The sequence below is a fragment of the Schistocerca piceifrons genome, unplaced genomic scaffold, assembly GCF_021461385.2.
Source record: "Schistocerca piceifrons isolate TAMUIC-IGC-003096 unplaced genomic scaffold, iqSchPice1.1 HiC_scaffold_851, whole genome shotgun sequence".
In the NCBI taxonomy this organism is placed as follows: Eukaryota; Metazoa; Arthropoda; class Insecta; order Orthoptera; family Acrididae; genus Schistocerca; species Schistocerca piceifrons.
In genome coordinates, this window is record NW_025729115.1 from 214,829 (window position 1) to 238,206 (window position 23,378).

Below are 23,378 nucleotides of genomic sequence, written 5' to 3' on the forward strand. Positions count from 1 at the left end.
CCACACGGTTGCTTTGTTGCTGTCCAACTGAAGTTGGTGTAGCTGAGTGGGATTTTGTAACATCCAATAACAAAAACTCTTGTTTATTAACAAATCCATTGGGCTTCATCCAACACCCAAACTCTGATAACTCATTGTCATTGTTTAACTTCTCAAGCATTCATTCACTAAATTGTCATCACATTAGGTGGTCTTTGGTGTTCAGCTCCTACATGATCGGCAACTTGTATGGGCAGTAATGTAATCCAAATTTAAAGATGATTAACTGAATGACGTTGGCTTTGACAGCTGCTCGAACAGCTTTGGTCATGTTCGCACACGGTCTAGATGTTTCTTTTCAGTGCTGAACCTGTTTCCTCAAAATTATCTACGCACATATGAACTACATTTGCTGACGGATGGTATATGGTCATTGTGTCCTCACACACTGAGATTTTGTAAAAAGCTATGATGATAAAAGCATGTTGTGCACCGCTCTAAGCACCCATGTTAAGTAAATGGCAAGAATGTGCGAGTTGGTTTCTGTCTGTTACCCAGCGTTAACAATCGCCCAGACCTACCAACACCATTTTCAAAATTTCCCTTTCCTTTCAATCACTCTATATTAATCTATAAAGGTAGCTTCATAAGAAACTAACAAAACACGTTTCAACATAAGTTTGGACTTATCTTCCCTACATTTTCTCTACAGCAAACCTGATGATTTGAAATTACAGTGTAAAAGTAACATAATGTATGTTTCATATTTATGGTAGCTTGCAGGTATCATGGAAAGTTGAACCTTAATACTTTTTATGGTAAACCCAAGTTAACATTACCTTTCACTGTCCGCCTTGCTCCCGATCCATACACAGTGCCAGCTGCTTGAGCAACTGGCCACTCAAGCACACCCTGGATGTTACTCAATGCACTGAGCTAAGGCTTGATAGCCATGAATATGGGGGATTGACACCAGAGGCTGCAACGTCGGCCTCCAGCACAAGTCTACAACACTGGCTGCGCACGCTGACTCAAAACAAGCACCACCAACATCACTGATGTTTACACTTGTCCATATCCAGGCCAACAGGACCCTCCCAGCAGTTTAACAATACTGTATGTTGTGTCAACATGTGTCGTATTAAATAAACAGATACACAAACCAGTTTTGGTTTGTTGGTTTGTGTTGTGTGCTGCGACACTTTTTATTTGTAAAAATAAAAAAAATATGCTGATAGACAAAAGAGATATATCAAAGTTGTCTAGAAAAGGCTCCATGTAGTCCAAATGTTACTTTAACTACCAACATAGTGAAAATGTTTATTATTTTTACTTACTCAAGTAACAGTGTTAAACCTGTCATTTTATGGAGTCATAAAAAAGGTCAGAACACCTGACAAGTCAGTCTATTCCACAAGAATTTTGATTTCAAATACAGTTCTATTACAAGTGAAATTCTGTTACCACTATCAGAATTCCATGGACCAGAATAATTCTTCAACCAGAAATGTGGAGTTACCTAAAAGTGTGCTTCAGTAGGATATTGTTTCTAAATTCTGAAAATATATTCCATATTGATGTGCAGCATTCCGTAAAAATGGTTTATTAAGATGAAAGATTAAGTGGCACAACATATAAAAAACATTAAAAATAAAAAAGTGTTTACTCCACTTAGTGCCACACAGAACTGTTTGCTTCCTAACATTTGTTACATTCACACAGAACAATTAAAGTATAATATAGAATAAGTGCACAAACTGTACAATAATATTCTGATACTGGAGATATAAAAGCTAAATTTGATGCATGCCCATAACGGGTTAGAACCAACTTTTAAAACACAGTTTTTTAACTGGACTGAAATTAAATATTGAGCTCTGTACCGTCTTGTAACAGTCATCCTTTAAAAAAAAAAATGCTGATCCCACTGGCCAATCTTCAGAAACAATTTATTTATTAGCTTGTGGAAAATACATACAAAAAGCAAATATGGAAACACACTTTTTCAAGTTTGGCAAAAAAGCATTTAATACACCGTAGTTCTTTCTAAGAAAACCATGATATTTACCCTGGAGCCATCTGAGGTGAAACGGACAGCATTGACATTCCGAGCTAATGTCATTGTTGTGATCTGGTAGCACATAAGTAGCTCCATACGCAATGCAGAATATAAATTCACTTTCCCATCACAGGCACCAGAGCAAAACAAGTAGCGGTCCTGCAGCAGAAATAAACTATTCACACAAATATAATCACTACTGCTAAAAACACTGAAGTTCAGCAAACCACTGATGAACATGCTAGGGTTAGGGCTTTACCGTGTACATGAAGGTGTCTGGCATCATTAAAATTTAGATAGGTACATATGCTTGTGGGCGCAGGGAGGAATCAACAAAGCTTTCCAAAATTACAAAGCAGGCGGCATACATACAAGTGATGTGAAGGGTTTAATGACAGAAAGCTGTGCATGCAATCATTTTGCATTTGAATAATGGTCAGCTGATTTAAAGCACAGGTAAAAACAATGACGACAACAGTAAACTTAAAGGTACCTGATGACTGTTTATTAATACAGTGATATAAGTTGAAATAATCACCCAGCATCGGTTCTGTATGATGAATGCACCAAACAAGAAAAATAAATTGGTATTTGAATTTCCTTGCATTCTGTAATGTGTCTCAGTTTCCAGTTACAACTGGTGCCTGCAGCCTGATATGTATAAAAATTTCTTTCTGTTAAATGAAAAGTACAATCACAATTAGCAACAAGCTATATCCTAGCTTGCTGTAAGTGGTAAATATGGGACACATTTTTGGCATACCTTGTGGAAACATTTTCCGTCAAGTATTCCCACATGCGGAGTGACAACCAATCGGTTTGTCTTTAATGCGCTTTACTATATTGTTCCTCGACATTCGAGAGATTACCGCCACATTAACTTCCACATCGCGTGAAACAAATGTGCACTGCTGCAATAATTTTACACTTTCACTCAGTAAAGGACACACACAAAACACACATCAGCAGAAAAAGGATTATGCACAAGACATGAAAAGTAGATCACAATGCTTACCAATCCAGGTACAGGCTTAGTGTCCTGTGAAGCATATAAAAATAATACTAATTTCAGTGTAGCATGAAAAAGCACAGTCTTACACATAAAAAAAAATCTGTCATTTTAAATTACAAGAGAACTTTACATGTACCTCACTGAAATATAAATCGAGGCTATAAACTACACTCATCTGTGCAAAATATAATGTAGCATAAAACAGTTTCAGATGTTGAATCTCAGTTATGAATGGCACTTGAGATAGATAACACAAGTATCTAGCAACAGCTGCAATGAAAATAAATAGGTAAGATTCCTCTAGGTGGTCTGTAAACAAGGTAACACAGGATGGTGCCAAGCTAGTATCTGTGGAAGTATCCGAGATTAGTTAGCGGATTTTGGCTTCAAAGGTGAAATAATTATGACTCAGAATATGGTGGGTCAAAAGGATTAGGAAGGATGTGAAGCAGAAAACGGACATTACAGTTCAAAATCCTGTTGACAATGAGGTTAAAATCAATGGAGCATACACTCAGATTGGGTAAAGGGGAGGGGATGGGGGAATCACTTTTATCTTTTTTCAAAGAAACAACACTGGTATTTACCTTTAGTAATTAATAGCAACTCAACTCTAAATTTGCATGACTACCGAAAGATTTGAACCACCATCACCCTGAAAGGGAGTCCAGTGTCTTACCACTGTGCCACCTTGTTCTGTCAGATGGGGTGGGTTTCATACTAGGTAGGAGCTGGGAAACATAGAGTTACATGACAACAGGACCATTACCATGGGGCTGTCTGTGCACATAGGCTTAGCACTCACAGTAAGAAAAAAGAAGTCTGGTGGTTATTGTTTATTCATTTAGCATATATGACACACTGTATTACAACACATTAACAGAGAAGAAACATGAAAAATATAAATTCCATATGCTAATATTGGTTAACAGTTACCCACTCAAGGCACATGAGTGTTAGAACAAAGAATTCCATTGGATTAGCAAGAAATGCTCTCAGCTCACATTCTTCAACAAGATGATGACTCATTGTCTAGGAACTCCAATTGCAGTTTCATGTTGGAAGTTTTCTCCATTTGTATCAATTATCTGCACAAATACAATATCCCATGCATATTCAGCTTAAACTTTTTCATATACAACAAGAGAATTCAAAACCATTGGTCATTTCTAGTGGATCTGTTAGATTGTGTAGATATGGGAGCATTTTTATTCCAAGATTCCAACTATTTGGCACTGAGGTTGAAGCTGCTACCTGCAAGCCGCTGCGCAAGATGCCAGATTGGGTTTCAGCATCATAGTTGATTTATTGCCAGCTGGGATATGTCATGACGAATGGGCAGTTCAGGAATGTTCTTAATCTTCTTGCATTCCTTTACAAGCACTTCCTGTCCGCACAGTAGGAGTGAGGCTATGTGGCTGAGTTTTGGACAGCAATGCAGTAGCAGACTTGAGTAGCCAGTAACCATCCTCATAGTTGTATTGTTTTGGAGTGAGCTCTATTCAACCAGACTGGTGCACAATACTTGGCTACAGAGTATGCCAGGTTTGATGCTGAAGTTCGTAAATGTTTGCTGAAGCTGCCCCTGTAGTGCCACTAAACTCAATAATGTTGTTGTGAGTCCTTATCTTGGAGGCAATATTAACAATACGTTGTTTGAAACCTACGATTCTGTCTAAAGTCACTCTTAGATATTTCGGATGCTTTTGGCATTCGAGCATTGTGTCATTAAAAGAAAATTTCAGATGGCAATTTGCATCTGAGATATCTAGGTGAACCAACTAGCTTGGGTCTTGTAGGTGAACCAACTAGCTTGGGTCTTGTCAAGATTTAGTATAAGCCTCAATTTCTTAAAGTACTCATTTTAAGTCAATAAATCTTCTGCTAAATTGTCTCAGTGACTTCATAGTTTTTATGTTGGATAGATAAAGCTAGGTCAACAACATACTCAAATTTCCTTGCAGCAGTGTTCAGCAGGTTTGAGGTATAAAGACTTGAGTAAAGTGGTAGCCAGAACACACCGTTGTGGTATCCCATTGTTCAGCTTTCCCTGTATGCTTGTATTGTTGCACTGTACAACACTACAGTGTCTAGTATTTCATCCATCCTCAGCAACTGTAGTTGTATATATCAAAAAAATCAGTGACCAGTTACACAAACAAAATTTAATTTCTTACCCAGTTTCGTGCACTTAGTGGCCTTCTTCAGACGATTTTACCTAGTCTTCTATCTTGGATGTAGAAAGGGAGACAGAAGTCTGCTGGCAGGAAGTGATGGTCAAAGAATGCAGAGAATACTAGGAACTCCTCCAATAAACTTTTTTCACAGTACATTGATAACACTGGCATTTAAGTAACTTTCTACAGCGAACTTTCCAATGAAACACTTCGAAGTCATAAACAAAATTACAAAATGGAACAATGGGTATGAATTACCAATTTTCATGGAAATCACAAATTTTGAGAAACATTTTGATTCAGTATCAAGTAAATTTGTACTAACAGCCTGTAACAGTTCAGTTATATTTTAGCAACATATTTTCTTCCCAAAAGTAATCCAATACAGCACAATACTGTTGAATGTTACAGAAATGGAAGCCTTTGAGTCTTTTATGCAGCAGATACAGAGATAATGGGGGCAGTGTCTCTAATGTCTGATTCACGAAAGATGCGATCCACACAGGTCGGGGCAGAGGCGAGAGTTGCAGTGATGCCGGTTCCAAGCAACAGTTGCATTACATGAACAGTGGGGCTTTGTGCTTGAAGAAAGCATGTATCCTGCTAATTATGTATTTCACTTGCTTACGCAGAATTCGTAGCTTAATGCCATTACCAACTCAGAACAAACTGAATAATGGTTGGGGTCGTTGTGGGGGAAGAGACCAGACAGCCAGGTAATCAGTCTCATCCGATTAGGGAAGGACAGGGAAGGAAGACGGCCATGCCCTCTCAAAGGAACCATCCCAGCATTTGCCTGGAGAGATTTAGGGAAATCACGGAAAACCTAAATCAGGATGGTCGGACACGGGATTGAACCGTCGTCCTCGCGAATGCGAGTCCAGTGTGCTAACTGAATAATAATTCACCAAATAACTTGTTACAATCACATTTAATGTTCACACTGACTACGACATTCACAGCACAGAAAACACCAATGAATGTTTCTTTAGCTGCCAGAGACTGTGTGACATCAAGTGTACAGAACAAGCCTAAACTCTACTGCCTACATTTGCGACTAACTATAATATCGAGATTGGTACACTCGGCCAAGAGACTTTTCTTTTATTATGTAAATTCTTATACTGCTACATTTACAGTATTACAAAATAAAATGATGATAATTTATTTTAGACAAAGATAGTAATTTTTTGTACTAATGTGAACCATGCAAGTATCTAAATTATTAATATAACAAAGCAGGGTAAAGGATAACAAACAAGAACATTTCTTTGTGGGGGTAGCAAAATGATGAGAGAGAGACATAAAAGTGGGTCCTTTGTGACAGAGGTATGCACAATGTTGTCAAGAGGCAAGAGCCTGCTGCTGCTTTGAGTGTGTGACACACAGGGCAGCAGTAGCAGCTAGCAGGGGATCTTCAGAGCAGTCAGGTGAAGAAAGATAAGGCACCGGGTCCCACTTGATGCTGCCATCACAGGTGACATCTACTGCTGTTTTGAAGACTCCATCCAGAATTACTGGCTAATTCAGCTCATAACACCTAAGCAGCAAGGATTAGATGAGTAATAGTTTCAAAAGTAAAGATGTCTGCCGTTTGTTGAGCCACGTAAGGAAAAGGACCACAACATTTAGTACAACAAACCTTGTAGCTTCACAGCCTTGCTGGAAGGACATTTTATTAATAGATCTTAATACTGAAGTGATGGTTTGGAATTTCATTTACAGAAGTTACCATGCCTGCTGAGTGAGAATACATCATTCATAAAAGATATCTGAACCTGTGAGTTATCTCCCTCGTAAATTACTGAGTCTGCCCCACTGTGAAGTTTCTTCTAGAAAATTGAGGGAGCAGCGATATCAGAGCTGGTAGGGAGCTGCCTGGCATCATCTCGCCAAACTCAGCAATATTAAGACATTGTAGGTCTCACAACATAGAACTGTGACTACCTTGATTTGAAACAATAAACTTAACTGCCTGAATTACTTTTTTTCTTGCTTACCTCTGTTGTAACTTGTTGCTGGAATACAAACACAATTACTATTTTTCTCTCATTAACATACTACTAGCAAAGTTATACCAACAAAAATAATCAATTTTTGAGAATATAATATAAATGTATGGATAAAAAAAGTCTACTCACCCAGCTGGAGCAGGAGAAAATACGTATAAAAGTTAAGGAAATGTGCAAGCTATCCAAGCCAGTGGCTCCTCCGGCAGAAGGGCTGAAGGGGACGGAAGAGGGATGAGGGACGAGGACTGGCAAGGTTTCAGAGATGGGAAGAGTTACGGAAAAGTTGCCCACAATCTCGGGTCAGGGCAGACTTACTGGATAGGATTAGAAGGAAAGACTGATTGTTGGGGACTGTACAAGACGCGATTCAACAACCTGAGGACCCAAAAGGTGGAAGATTGGGTAAAGAGTAAGACAGAGATTTCTGATATAACATCTTGCAAGCATTAATAAGAGCAGAAAGCTAAGTGCATTACACGTGGCAGACAGGTGAGGTGAGGTGGGAAAGGGGGATGCACGGAAAAATAGACACATCATAAAAATAAGAGACATGGAAAAGTGAAAGGGGCAATGAAAGGAATAGTTGCTGAAAAGAAATACCGAGACCAAAGAAAGTAAAGAATTCAATGTAAATTAAGGCCAGGCACATGGCGAGAACTAAGGACATATTGTAACGCCAGCTCCAACCTGCGTAGAGCTGAGAAACTGGTGTCAGGGGGGAGAATCCAAATGAAAAGTGTAGTGAAACATACGCCAAGATCACAACTGTCATGTTGTATAGCATGCTCTGCAACAGGATATTGTTACTGCAAGTAGACACCCCTCTCTCTATGCCCATTCATCCTAATTGATAACTTGGTGGTAGTCACACAACCATAGGAATACCAGGGCCGTGGGATATCCTTATCAGATTCTACTTGGAATTTGCTCTCCATACAAAAAACTGTGCTTTTAGTTATTCACAAAAATACCATTGACATCCATCTATTGCAGAATCTTTGAGTGTGTTCCGAGCTATAATGTAATGAGATGTTTTCACTGAACTTTGGTCCACAGCTACGACAAATGGATTAAACGAGTGCTTCCTGCCTGCAACTGTCACGTTTACTTTATTTAAAAACTACAGAGGCTTTCATGGCCACTTGTTGACATATTGCCTTTTGGTTTCTGTCTCAAGTTATTCGGACGATGTTTGTTTGACAATTTTTCTGATGTTTCATCAGTGCTAGTGGCTGGCATTTTCAAAGTTTCCCTCCTCCTTTCCTCGTGGTGGACTGGAGTCTAGTCCACAGCCGGAGATCATATACAGCCTGAGGCTATCAAGCTAAATTACTACTATTTCTTGGCTCTACAGCCCTTGAAGGGCCTTGGCCTGCATCACAATACCCTGCCATTCTATCCGGTCCATGGCTTTCCGTCTCCATCCTCTGACACCCAGCTTTTTCATGTCTTCTTCAATTCCATCCAGCCACCTCTTCCTGGGACATCCCTACCGTCTTCTGACTCCTGCCTTGCCATCAAAAATCTTCTTACATGTTCTATCTTCTGACCACCTGTCCTGCCCATCGCAGACTTCTTATTTTAGGGTAGAGACAATGTCAGGTTCTTCAAATAGTTGTTCTAATTCTGCATTCGTACAGATGCGCCAATCTCCTTGATCGTATATTGGGCTGTATATTTTACACAGAACCTTTCTCTCCCAAATGCTAAAGATCCTTTCCTCATTTGCTGTCATGGCACCATAAATAACAACTTGTCTTATAATTGTTTTGTAAATGAGGATTTTAGATTTTCATGATAGAAGTGAGCTCCTAAGCACTGGTAGAGTGACAAAGTAACATCTGTTGCCTGCTGGTATTCTAGCTTTCACCTTGCTGCTGATGTCATTCGTCTCTCTGATAGTTGATCCCATGTACTTGAAGTCTCTCATCCTTTCAAACTCCTTGTCAGCAATCCTGAGACTTGGTAGGTTTTGCTGGTTGGTCATTGCCAAATATTTGGTCTTTTCAACATTGACTGCCAGGACAAGTTCTCTTGCACCTCTCTCTAGTTGTTGATAGACAGCACAGCAGTGTTTCATGTGAGTAATGCCACATCATCTGCGTACGGTAGGTACTGCAGTGAATGATTAAAAATAATTCCTCCTCTAGTTATCTCTATCTGACTTATGACTTTTTTTAGGCAGAGGTTGAATAGTAGCGAGGAGATACTGTCACCCTGTCTCAGTCCATTCTTCACTTCCATTTCTCTGGAGGTTTCGTCCTGTATTTTTACTTTACAGTGGGTTTCACTGAGGATCATCATAGTAAGTTTAACAAGCTTCTTAGGTATTCCTGCCTCTTCCATCACATTCCGCAATGTCACTCTTGAGATGCTATCATAGGCTTGTTTAAAATCAATATAAAGCTGATGTATGATTATTTGATGTTTATAACATTTTTCAAGTAGTATGCATAATGTAAATATTTGGTCAGTAGTTGACCTATTTCTTGTAAGGCCACTCCGATAGTCACCAATTCTCTCTTCCACACAGGGAGTAAGCCTCCTAGTTAGGATCTTGGAGAACACTTTACATGTAGTATTTAGCAGGGATATTCCTAGGTAATTCTGGCAGTTTATTTTAGCTCCTTTTTTATGTATGGGGCACATAATAGCCGTTTTCCACTCCATTGATATGCTCTCCTCCTGCTAAATGGATCTCGTATTTCCATATTGCAGCAAACAACCACTGTAGGTAGAAAGTGAAGAAAGACAGTAAAAATTAAAAGGGAAAAGCCTTCAAACATTGGGGAGACAGGTACATAATTATAATCTCCGGCTGCAGTCTAGACTCCAGTCTGCCATCAACAACGGAGAGTGAAACTTTGAAAACGCCAGCCACTCATGGCTGAAGAACTAGGGACGGAAGCACACAGGCAATATGTTTCCTTCATTTGTTGTAATACTGAACGATTTCAGGCTAAGGACATTGTCAACTATCACATGACATTCTGAAAGCCATGGGTCTAGCCAATTAGATTCAGTATTTATTCAACTGCAAAAAGCATTCAACTCAATACCACATAAAGACTTATTAACAAAATTACGATAAAGTGACTGGATCACAGAGAATGCAATATGTCATCTCGGATGGACAGTCAACAACAGATGCAGAAGTAAACTCAAGCATGTTCCAGGGAAGAGTGGTGCTGTTCATGTTCTTTATTAACATAACACCAACTGCAGACTTTTTGCAGGTGGTTCAGTTATCTATAATAAGGTACTGTATGAAAATTGTGCACAAATATTCGGTCTGATTTTGACAAGATTTCAAAGTGGAACAAAAATTAGAAACTTGTCATCAGTGTTCAGAAAGGTAAAATTTTGCTCTTCACAAAATGCAAAAACATAGTACCCTATGACTGCTATATCTATGATTCATAACTGTAATCAGTCAACTTACACAAATACCTGGGAGTAAAAATTTGAAGGGATATTAAATGGAATGATCACATATGCTCTTAAGCTCAGTCATAGGTAAAGCAAGTGGTAAGCTTCAGTTCATGGGTAGGATACTGGTAAAATCTAATGAGTCTACAAAGAAGATTGGTTACAAAACATTTGTGTGACCAATCCTAGAATGTTGCTCCAGTATGTGGCACCCACACCAAATAGGACTAATGGGGATTTGTAATGTATACCAAGAAGGGTAGCTTGAATGGTTGCAGGTTTGTTTGACCCACAAAAGAATTTCACCTAGATGCTGGAAAATCAACCTGTGGCAACACAAGACACCGAAGACAGTTGCCAAACATTGATGGAGGCAGCCAGTTCGATGAAAGTATGTGATATAATTATTTGTGTTATAGCAGTATTAATTATTTCACATAGCCACAGTCTCTACACTTAACTATTTTTCTCTCTCTCTCTCTCTCTCTCTCTCTCTCTCTCTCTCTCTCACACACACACACACACACACACACACACACACACACACACACACACACACACACACACACCTAAAACCTAAAAGTCAAGTCATTACAGAACTTAACATTATTTGAAACTTCCTGGCAGATTAAAACTGTGTGCCGGACCGAGACTCGAACTCGGGACCTTTGCCTTTCGCGGGCAAGTGCTCTTACGAGTCTTTGTGCACTTTGTTTTATTTTCTAATGTACACTCAGGTGAGAAAAGTCATGGGATAACTCCTAATAAAATGTCAGGCCTTGTTTTGTCTGGTGTAATGCAGCAACTTGACGTTTCATTGACTCAACAAGCCCCCTGCAGAAATATTGAGCCATACTGCATATATAGCCATCCATAAGTGTGAAAGTGTTGGCGGTGCAGGAGTCTGTGCATGAACTGACCTCTTGATTATGTCCCATAAACTTTCGATGGGATACCTGTCAGGTGATTTGGGTGACCAAATCATTCGCTAGAACTGTCAAGAATATTCTTCAAACTATTGTGAACAGTTGTGGCTCGGTGACATGGCACATTGTCATTCATAAAAATTCCATTGTTGTTTGGGAAAATGAAGTCCATGATTGGCTATAAATGGTCTCGAAGTACCTGAACGAAAAGATTTACTGTCAGTGGCTCGTTCGGTTGGTCCAGAGGACCAAGTCCATTCCGTGTGAACACAGCCCAAACTATTATGGAGACACAGTGCCTTGTTGACAACTTGAGTCCACAGCTTTGTGGGGTCTGTACTTCACTCAAACCTTACTATCAGCTATTCCCAACTGAAATTGGAACTCATCTGACCATGTCACAGTTTTCCAGTTGTCTTGGAGTCTAACCAATATGGTCACAAGCCCAGGAGAGATGTTGCAGGCAATGTCGTGCTGTTAGCATAGGCCCTTGTGCTGCTGGTGTAAGCTATCGCCAGCACACCAGTTGGCAGAGATGTAGCATGAAGATCGATAGTAGGCACTGGATCAGGTGTGCCTATCAGGAGAAAGGCCACAGGCACACTCGCAAGCAAAAAGCCACCAATCCCCTCTCGCCCACAAAGATTTAGATTGTCGCCATTGACTGGAGGGTCTCAGTCACTGATGGACTAACTCACAGCCCCCAGCTCAGTCTCTCAGTCACTAGTTCAGTCACTCACTACCTCAGTCACTCTCACTGACTCATTCTAGGTTGGTGTTGTCACTCATCCAGCAGAGCAGGCTTAGGCTATAACAGTACATAGTGTAAGATTATAGCAAGACTTCCAACAGTGTCTGCAAGAGGACTATTGCTGAAGAGCTTGTACCAGAACACATACACTCTATTGACGATAAGTAGCCTTTCATGTAAATAAAGAACCCTGTTAATCCACGTGTGCATTTGTGTAGCAGAAAGAGGATACCGGCAACCAAACAACATCCTCTCAGTTCCTCCCTACAGTACAAGACTCTACAGTGGCGACGAGGATACTCCAGTGGCAACAAGGATAATTCAATGGCGATCGAAGATAATCAACTTAGCCAAAAGATTTTGCTTGTTTCTCTTCTGTTTTAGCTTTTAGGAGTGATTGTGTTCAAGTGTTTGCTAATTTGTTGTTCCGTTCTTGCATGTATTTCCATGAGGGGAACCACGGAATTAATCAAATTTCACTTCTCAGAGGCTCTGGTTGCTCTTTGCTATAACGTCTTTGAGTAAACCATGAATTCCCTGCCACCTCCAACCCCTGCCCCCAAATTTCAGCTGCAGATGACCAATGTGATGGATCTAAAACAAGCTTTTCAGTTTCAGAACCAACAAATTGCTACCTTACTGACGACGGTACAACTCCTGGCTGCACAAGCTGTGTCGGCCACACAACTGACCAACCAACGAGCCCCACAAGTGCCGCCGACCAGCATAACAACATTCCGGCAATTTAACAACATGGAAGAGGAATGGCTCGAATACCTGACACTGTTCCAAACACACTGTGAAGTTCATTGTGTTCTAGGTACTGTATAGTTACAATCCTTCTTTTCAATTGTGGGGTCCCCAGTGTTCACAGGTTAATGCAAGAACTATTCCCAACTGCGTCTCCTGCTGAACTCAGTTTGACCATCTAATTGCTGCAGTAACTACATATTTTGACTGGCAAGTTCAAGTAGCTGCAATTAGATATCAGTTCTTCTGCTTGCAGAAAAAGCTGGAACGGACGTACCGCCAGTGGTACACAGAACTAACAGGCATGACTAGGAAGTGTAAATTTAAATGTAGCTGTCGCAACTTTTACAGTGATCTCATGATACATGATGTCCAAGACAGTAGAATACGTGAACAGATCTTAAAGTTCTCTGATCCATCACTTCCCCAAGTATTGCTAATCTTAGAGCAATATAATTTGGGTGCAATAATGGCCGATAAGTTTGACTAGGCCCCAATTTGTCGGGTTGAATTACCCCTTGCTCATAACTGCCCCAAGCAGCCTCAATAACAAGGGCGTACACAGCCAAGCGGACAGCCACATAGACAGGTAAACAGGCCTGTGAATTTAGTGAAGTCTTGCCCTAGATGTTTTGCTCGCCATCAAAGACAAGATTGCCCCTCACATAACACAACGTGTTACATGTGTGGAAGAAAAGGTCATGTCCAAGCAGTTTGTTTGTAACAGCACATAAACACCAATTTTGCCTGCTCCCACAGTAAACATGCTCACGTACATGTAGTGAACACTGTGTTTTCAAAACCTACAACAGGTTCTGACAAAGGTAAAGTTGAAGTTGTGCCTCCCTGTCGCCCCAGTGCTGTGCAATGAGGTTCTAACAAACTATTTGTCTCAATATGAATTGCTGGCCATTGTGTGAACTTTCAGTTAGACACAGTGCCTCAATAACCTTGCTTAATCGTGCCACGTATGAACAGGTAGGCTCACCTAGCCTTTCTAAATCTGGCAAGCACCTCACTGCTTACAACGGATAGGAAATTCCAGTGCTTGGAGAGTGTAGTTTGCCTGCCACTTACAAATCCTACACTAGGGCAGTGGATTTTACTGTGCTGAAATCAAGAGACAGTGAAAACATTTTCAGTTTAGATGCCTCCGCTTTGTTTGGCTTTCGCATCCAAGACAACATACTTTCAGTAGCGTCTTTTGCACCAAAAGAAAGTGTCGCCAGCTTGCTTAAAGAATTTCCTGAACTATTTTCAGAAGGAGTGGGAAAAGCTAATAACTTTGTAGCCTATGTTACATTAAAAGACAATGCACAGCCGAAATTTTTCTGGGCTCACTCCATTCCAACTGCTTTAAAAGGCAAAGGAGCCAATGAATTGAAAGAATTTCAAACTTGTCATGTGATAAACAGTCAGGGTGTGTACCCCCTCCAATCTCATTTGTGTGCAATCCGTGATCTGCCTGTTCCTCACAATGTGTCTGAACTGCAGTCAGTACTAGGCAAGATGACGTACTATATTTGGTTCATACCAAATGCTGCTCAAATTGCGGCTGCACTGCATCGCTTGTGTTGGAAAAATGTGCATTTTGTGTGGACTAAAGAGTGTCAAGACACACTCCTGAAACTCAAAAATGCCTTGCTCAGTGGAAGATGTTTAGTACATTTTGATCCTGTCAAGCTGGTAGTTTTGCAAGTTGACACTTCTTCCTATGGAATCGACACTGTGCTTTCACACAGAATTGGTGCATACGACAGATCCATTGCTTTTGCCTCAAAGTTGCAATTATTCACAAACTGAAAAAGCAGCTCTCACTATTGTGTATGGCATGATCAAATTCCATCACTATTTGTTTGGTCGCAAGTTCTATTTAGTGACAGATCACAAACCTTTGCAGTCTTCGTTTCATCCGTCAAAGCCAGTTCCTGCACGCACAGCTCAGAAATTGCAATGTTGGGCTCTGTTGCTTTTGCACAATCAGTATGAAATTACGTACAGACCTAAGACAAAGCATGGCAATGCAGACAACCTATCTTGCCTTCCAATTGGCCCAGACTCCGATTTTGATGCATCTGCCACATCTCGTTGCCATATCTATGCGCAGGACTCTGAACTGCTGGAGTATTTTCCCTTACACTACAGGAAAATTGCACAGTCCACAGAAGCAGACCCAGATCTCAAGATTTTGTTGCATTACATTCACACATCTCGGCCTCGTTCATTGAACAGTGTTCAGAACTCAATTGTGCGCCGATATTTTGCATGTGGGCATAACCTTTCAGTTCAAAAGGATGTGATTCTAGTACAAAATGACATTGGATAATCGTGTGTGCTTATTCCCAAAGTGTTGCAAAAGGATGTGTTACGATTGCTCTACTAAGGACATTGGGGAACTGTTCGCACTAAACAGTTAGTGCAACAGCACTGTACTTTGCACGGCTTCGACACCCACATTGAACAGATGACGGCACAGTGTCACACATGCACGGAAAAACAATCCCCTCCACCACTGACATTCTCAGCTTGGCCTATGACTCAATCCCCGCAGCAAAGAGTGCACACTGACTTTGCAGGACCAATTTGGAACACTCGTTGGCTCATAATGGTAGACTCTTTTAGCAAGTTCCCATTTGCGGTGCCTATGGCTTCTACACATCATGTAGCACCATTGAAGCGTTGACCTCCATATTTTGCACTGAAGGTTTGCCCAAAGTACTTGTGTCGGACAACAGACCACAGTTCATTTAATGTAATTTTGAACAGTTTTGTGAAGGAAATGGCATTTGTCACCTAACAAGTGCTTCATTTTATCCCAGTCCAACGGAGAAGCAGAACACTTTGTTTGCACTTTTAAGCACCAGATGGCCACGCTTCGCACCACCCACACCTTGGAACAGGCACTGTAATTCTTCCTCACCTCCTATCGCTCCCACCCATGAGACGGACCATCTCTGGCGGAATTTCTGCATGGCCGCTACCATCAAATGCTGCTACACCCACCGCAGCATCCAGTGCCGCCAGTGGTCCACAAGTATCGCTTTGTGCCATGTGAGCTTGTTCTTATCAGGGTTTATGGCAACCATGGTGTTGGGAAAGAGGCATGAACCAGGAACTCATTGGTTCTTCTATGCACTTGATTGAGGTCCCGATGGTTTGCAGTGCTGCCAGCAGAACCAAATTTGTGCATGTCGTTTGCCCCACAATTCTGCTGCTTTTCTTCCCTCAGATCTACAGCCTCATGGGACCAGGCAACCTTCGCAGCTGCCCCTGGTGCCACCAGGGCACATCAGGAGGAGCGGATGGTCGGTGTGTCCTCGCCTTAACCGCCTCTGCTCGACAACCTGATGAGCCTGGACCCTCCATCGCTGTTGCCGTCATCGCCCCAGGACACACCCTCAGGCCTGGACATGTGCCCTGGCAGCAGTTTTCTGGAGGATGTTCCTGTTGTCTCGTAAGCCAGATAGCAGGGTATGGTCGGGAGTACACCGTCCTCCACAGTTATGGCTCCTGGCTCATCTGTAAGTCCAGCGTACTGCCTCCATTCCCATTGTCGTTCGCAGCCTCTCTACACGACAACGGTGTGGCAGAACGAGGGGGGCGGGGGGCAATGTGCTGGCATAAACTGTCACCAGCAAATCGGTCGGCAAAGACCTAGTGCGAAGATCAATAGTAGGCACCTATCAGGAGAGAGGCGAAAGAGACACTCTCAAGCAACATGCCACAACGCCCTCTCAACCCCAAGAATTTAGATCGCCGCCGCTGACCAGAGGGTCTCAGTCACTGACGAACTAACTCACGGTCCCTAGCTCAGTCTCTCAGTCACTAGCTCAGTCACGCACTATCTCAGTCGCTCTCTCTGACTCATTCTAGTTTGTCATCTGTCACTCATACAGCAGAGCGAGCTTAGGCTATGACCGTACATAGCGTCACATTATAGCAAGATTTCCAATAGTGTCTGCAAGAGGACCACTGCTGAAGGGTCTCTATGGAAGATAAGTAGCTAGCTTCCTGTTCATGTAAATAAAGAACCCTGTTAATCCATGTTTGCATTTGCATTGTAGAAAGAGGATGCCAGCTACCAAACAACACCCTCTCATTTGCTCCCTATGGTACAAGACTGTACAATCCATCTGACTGTGAATGGCATGACAGTAACAGGTCCACAGGCACTGCACAGGGGAAGCAGAGACCAGAGACTCATGGTATTACACCTGTCTCCTTACCCAAAAGGTTCAACTTGCTGTCTTCCACTTAAAATAAACCCAAGCCAATGAGTCACACTTCACTCGTTTACAAACCTGCAGTGTCCTGTGTCAAGGAGAGCACCAAACAGTAGGAATCTTCAATATATTGATACTTTAAATTCACAGAAAATAATGGTAAACCTTAAGTACATGGCCACAACACATGGAAAAATTACATTGTGCCCCCTTTCTGTATGGCTGACAGCTCGTTCAATATGATGAAGAGCTATTCCAGTACCTAGTGAATGAAAAAGATGCAACCAACTGCAGACTGTGTCGCATGCTGGAACATATGATGCCTGTCATCCAGACTCCGAGATCATACTATGATCATCCCATCAACTGGCAGAGAGGTTTGACAAGACCAGCCTTGCCCATGGAGTTTCAATCAAGTTCACAATCTACAGTGTTATTCCCAGAAATAATAGGTGCCCTCTGGTTCTGAGTAGAGTATAAGGCCTGAACCAGAGCGCTTGAAGTTTCTATGACAAGCTAAGCTGTGACTACTGGATGTGCACGATACGGCTGAGAATCGTAAGGTCCCTGTAAATATGTGAGAGGGGTACCACACATCAAAGGCTGCTACGCAGATGGCTGTCTGTGTGTGGAGTGCATACAAGGGTTTCTTACCTTAGATAACACCCTCTCTCTTCCAGATAATGACAGCTTAAGGATAACCTGAAGCACTAAAAATTTCAGTAAGATTCAAAGAAGCAGTCCCCAGATAAAATGATTACAATTCTAGTGACCACAGCCAAAGCATTTGCAACAAAGTACTAGAGTTGCCATCAATCCTACAAAGCTGTGGAGCTCACATACTACTAGTTACAAAAAGCTAGCTAATAATCAAAATTGGCAGCAGAGAGATGTTTTGTGGCAAATCTAAGAGTATATCTGAACTCTCAACTCAAACTGAAGTTGCATACAGTGTGTGTGTGTGTGTGTGTGTGTGTGTGTGTGTGTGAAACAAAGTTGGGCATAAACTTACTTAGTTAGAATGAAAGTATCATAATGTCAACATTGGAGGAGACTTATCATCTAACAACAAACTGGGAAAATTACAGGTTTGTTAGTGTTGAGAATGAAAAGACTTCCTGTAAGACATTACTAAATACCTTCTCCGAGAACTACAAATTGCTCAGAAAGCCACTCATGACAGAAATATATTAGACTTAATGGATAAAAATAGAACCGACCTCATGTCCATATCAAAACTGGAATCAGTGCCCATGAAGCAATTGTAGCAACAATGCGTGCTAATGCACATAGAGTTGCTGAACAAGTAGAATGATTTACATATTTAGTAATTTGAATAAAAAGGCAGTCTTGGCACCTCTCAAAGAGGAACTCAAAATGTTCACCCCTGAACTGCGGTGCAAGTTTAAATCGATAGCTGATTATACATTTGATAATTATATACCTAGATGAACAGATGATGAGAGGAGGGACTCATACAGCTACTTTAAAGAAATTTCTAAAGAAACAATGGCTTCTGCATAACAGGTATAAAACAAACCAAGGGCTGTAGATATGGAGATGCTGAATGAAGTGCATTATCTATCAAGAGGATGATGTGTGAACCTTCAGAGACAACCACAGCAAAATCTTATCACACGATCTCTCACAAAACCTAGATTGCATAGGCTGTCAGTAGCACCAAAGTTGTGTCCATATGATCATGGTGAGACAGGAGCTGAAATTGATGGTAGCAAAGCAAAAGAAGACATGCTGAACTCTGTTTTCAAATGGAAGATACAAATGTACAGCCATAGTTTACTTCTTGCACCACTGTAAAGACGTAATTGATATAAATACTAGTACCAGTGGTGCTGAGAATCAGCTAAAGTCACTCAAATTAAACAAGGCTTGAGGGCCCTCTCAGAAGGTGTACAAATTTGTAGCTAAGTTATCTCCCATTTTAGCCATAATACAGAGCAGATCTTGTGAACAAAACATGGTGACCAGTCCTCTAAACATCCATGTGTTGTATAATCCTACAAAATATTCTGAGCTCAAATATAATGAGGAGTCTTGATCAAAATTAGTCCCTACATGCTAACAAGTACAGATTTAAAAAACAATGAGCATGTTAAGCCCAACTTGACCATTTCTCACATGATCTCCTGTGAGCCACGAATTGCGGAGATCACCTTGTCGCAAAACTTGTCGACTTCCAAAAAGCATTTGATTCAGTACTACACCAACATTTATTAACTAAAGTACAATTATACATGGAATTGTACAAAATCTGTAAATGGATTGAGAAATTATAGGTAGGACGTTATCTGGGATGGGAAATCAATGAAATAAGCATAAGTAATTTCAGGCATAAAGATGACACATTGAGCTGCAACCAAGCACAACAAAGAGACTGCTACACATAGAGCTTTTGGCCAAAGTCTTCTTCCAAAAAGCAAAGAAAACACACACAAGCAAGCACATCTTAAGCACGGCCGCTGCCTCTGGCCGCTCCAGACAGAGTTCAACTGAATCAGGGGCGGGGAGCCACGATCTGGAGTGGGTCAGGGAAAAGAGGAGGGTAGGGGATAGAAGGGTAAAGGTGAGGGGAGAGCCGTGAGTGTTGCCTGGTGGAGTGATCAGGGACTACCTGGTGGCAAGACACAGGTAGAGTGGAGAGTGGAGTGGAGTGGAGTGGAGTGGAGGGAGGGAGGGAGGGAGGGAGAGGGGGGAGAGAAAGGAAAAACCACAATGACGATGGAAGGGCAACAAACACTTAAATGGAAAAAAGGGGAGAAGAAAACCACAGAAAACCACAGAAACGCAAGAAACAGATAGAATAGATTAAAATGACAAAACAGATTACCATGGCTGGCTGACCATGAGAATAAAATGGAGAAGCCAGCCCCCCTGCAACTCATTAAAACCTCAACCCTAAAATCACTAGGGTGGAGGACACAGAGGGACAAAGGACATGCACTAAAATTAAGATCAAATTATCAAACCCACCCTCACAAATAAAACGTAAAACTAAATCAGCCGATGAGGTATTGCCAGATAAAATTAGCGGCAACGAGTCCGGTAACCGAAGATTTCATCACAGGGCAGTCAAAGTGGGACAGTGCACCAGAATATGAGCCACTGTCAACCGGGCACCACACCAACACTGAGGCAGGTCTTCACGGCACAGGAGGTAGCCGTGGGTCACCCAAGCATGGCCAATGCAGAGCAGGCAGAGGACCACAGAATCCCTGCGAGAGGCCCGCATGGAGGACTGCCACATATTCGTAGTCTCCCTAATGGCACGCAGTTCGTTGTGCGTACTGAGACTATCCCATTCCATCTCCCAATGCCGAAATCTCCATAAGCGGTTTCTGTGTAGCCTATTTGGCCAGCCTGTCAGCAAGTTCGTTGCCTGAGATTCCGACGTGTCCTGGGGTCCACACAAACACCACTGAACGACTGGACCGTTCCAGGGCATAGATGGACTCCTGGATGGTCGCTACCAAAGGATGACGAGGGTACCATTGGTCGACAGCTTGTAGGCTACTCAAGAAGTCAGTACACAGAAGAAACAACTCCCCAGGGCATAAACGGATGTGCTCAAGAACACGAGATACAGCCACCATCTCTGCAGTGAAAACACTGCAGCCATCAGGCAAGGAATGCTGAGGGAGGGAGGATGGGAAGTGGAAAATAAGAGGAGCAGAGAAGGGGAAAATACCGGTGCATGTTTCTGCAGAGAGCAGCAGACAATGATGGTGAGGGAACATGAAGTGGGAGAAGATGATAGGCCAGAGAGGATGAAATGATTTTGGGAGCAGAGAATGGGTTGTAAGGATAACTCGCATCTGCACAGCTCAGAAAAGCTGGTGGTGGAAGGGAGGAGCTAGATGGCCTGTGATGTGAAGCGGCCACTGAAATCAAGCATGTTATGTCAAGCTGCATGCTGTGCCATGGGGTGGTCCATTTTGCTCTTGGTCATACTTTGGCAGTGGCCACTGATCCTGGGGGACAGATGATCGGTGACCATACCAATATAAAAAGCTGTGCAATGATCACAGTAGAGCTGGTATATGAAATGGATACTTTCATAGGTTGTCCGTCTCTGATGGGGTAGGATAAGCCTGTGCCTGTGACAGGACTGGGATAGGGAGTGCTGGATAGGTGGATCCCTGTAGAACACCCAGGTGCAAGACCTGCTCACTCCACAAAAAGGTAAGGAGTTGTCATTGGGAGTGGCATAGGGAGTCCTAAAGGGTGACAAAGGGGTGTCCCTTTGTATATCACCCTTGGAGGTGGTGGGAGCATTAGAGGTATGTTGGGATATGGCATGGGAAACCTGTTTGCAGACTAGGTCTGTGGGATATTGCCTGTCTGCAATAGGCCTTGTGAGACCTTCAGCATACTGGATTCTTGTCACTTCATATATCCTGGCTTCGGGTGGGCAGGCTGAATGGGAGGCATTTTTTGATGTGGAAGGGACAGCAGCTGTCGAAATGCAGGTACTGTTGGTGGGTTTAATGTGGAGAGTGGTGTGGATGGAGCAATCAGAGAAGTTGAGGTCAACATCATCAAGGAAAGTGGCACACTGGGTTGAGGAGGAACAGGTGAATCAGATGGAAGAGAAGGTGTTAAGGTTGTGAAGCAATGAGGGCAAGATGCCTTGGGCCTGAGTCCAGATCACGATCCAACGTGGACTTTCCATTGTATAATTTCAGTCATGTCAAGAGAGGTTTGACTGCTTTGAAACTCTGGTTGTTCATGTTATATTAATGACCTGACAGACCATATTAATAACAACCTTGGATTTTCTGCAGATGATGTGTGTGTCAATAAAGAAGTACCATCTGCGGGGTTGAGGGTGGGGGACAGCTGAAATATTCAACTAACAGTCTGCTGCTCACCACATAGAGATGGCATTGTGTCACACACAGGCAAATGAAAAAGATTGCTAAAATATTAAGCTTTCTGATAAAGACCTCTTTCTAAAATGGAAAACACACACATTCACAACTTGCATACACGACTACTGTCTCCAGCCGCTTAAGCCTGGAGACAGTGGTTATTTGTGTGCGAGTTGTGCTTTTGTGTGTGTGTGTGTGTGTGTGTGTGTGTGTGTGTGTTGTGTTTTCTATTTTGGAAGGAGAACTTGGTCCGAAAGCTTAATACCTTAGCAGCCTTTTTCGTTGTGCATATCTACATGGCGAGTAGCAATATACCTTTCCATATAGTCATTATTCCAGCGAGAACTTTCCACTGCATGAAATATTCAGTCAGTTCTTCGTAAGACTTCTAAGAGACGCAAAGATTGCCATCATAGATGTAAAATTATGCACTTCACAAAACGGGGAAAAAAATATTAACCATTTATATCAACAATTCACAACTAGATTCAGTCAACTCATACAAATACTTGGATACAACCATTTCTAGGGACATGAAATGGAATGACCACATCGGCTCAGTCATAGGTAAGGTATGTGGGAGACCTTGGTTCACTGAGAGCATACGGGGGACTGCAATGAGTCTACGAAAGAAACTGCTCAAACACTTACGCATCCCGTCTTAAAATATTGCTCAAGTGCGTGGGCCCATAGAAAATACGAATAACAAGGGATGTTGAATACATACAAAAAAGGGTAACAAAAATGCTCACAGGTCTTTTTGACTCATTGGAGAGTGTTACAGAAATGTTGAAAAGCCTGATATCACAGACACTTGAACACAGACACAAATCACTACACAAAAGCAAACTTACAAAATTTCAAGTAGTAGTATTACAGGAAGAATCTTGAAAAATGCTTCAGGCCCCTATGTATCACTCCCACAGGGATCAAGAAGACATAATTAAGACTAACTATAGCACACAGAGAGGCATTTTAAAAGTCATTCTTCCCACAAACCATATGAGACTCAAAAAGGAAAAATGCCTACATTTGATATCATCCTAAAATCTCTAACATGGACTTTTCAATGTTTTGCAGACTTCACACCAATAGTTTGACTACCGTGCAATATTAGGTTTTCTGCATTCTTGAGTTCAGAAAAAGTTGATTGGCAATTTTAGTGAAGACG

At 41.8% G+C, this 23,378-nt stretch overlaps 1 protein-coding gene across 2 annotated transcripts in view; it reads right to left on the reverse strand.

The window, feature by feature from the left end:
* The window catches only part of LOC124771004, a 114,679-nt gene that overhangs the window by 79,892 nt on the left and 11,409 nt on the right, over positions 1 to 23,378 (reverse strand). For both annotated transcript variants that reach the window (XM_047249260.1, XM_047249261.1), the window contains one exon: positions 2,048 to 2,197. In XM_047249260.1, coding sequence (XP_047105216.1) covers positions 2,048 to 2,197 — 150 coding nt within the window. The remainder of the gene's footprint in view (positions 1 to 2,047; positions 2,198 to 23,378) is intronic.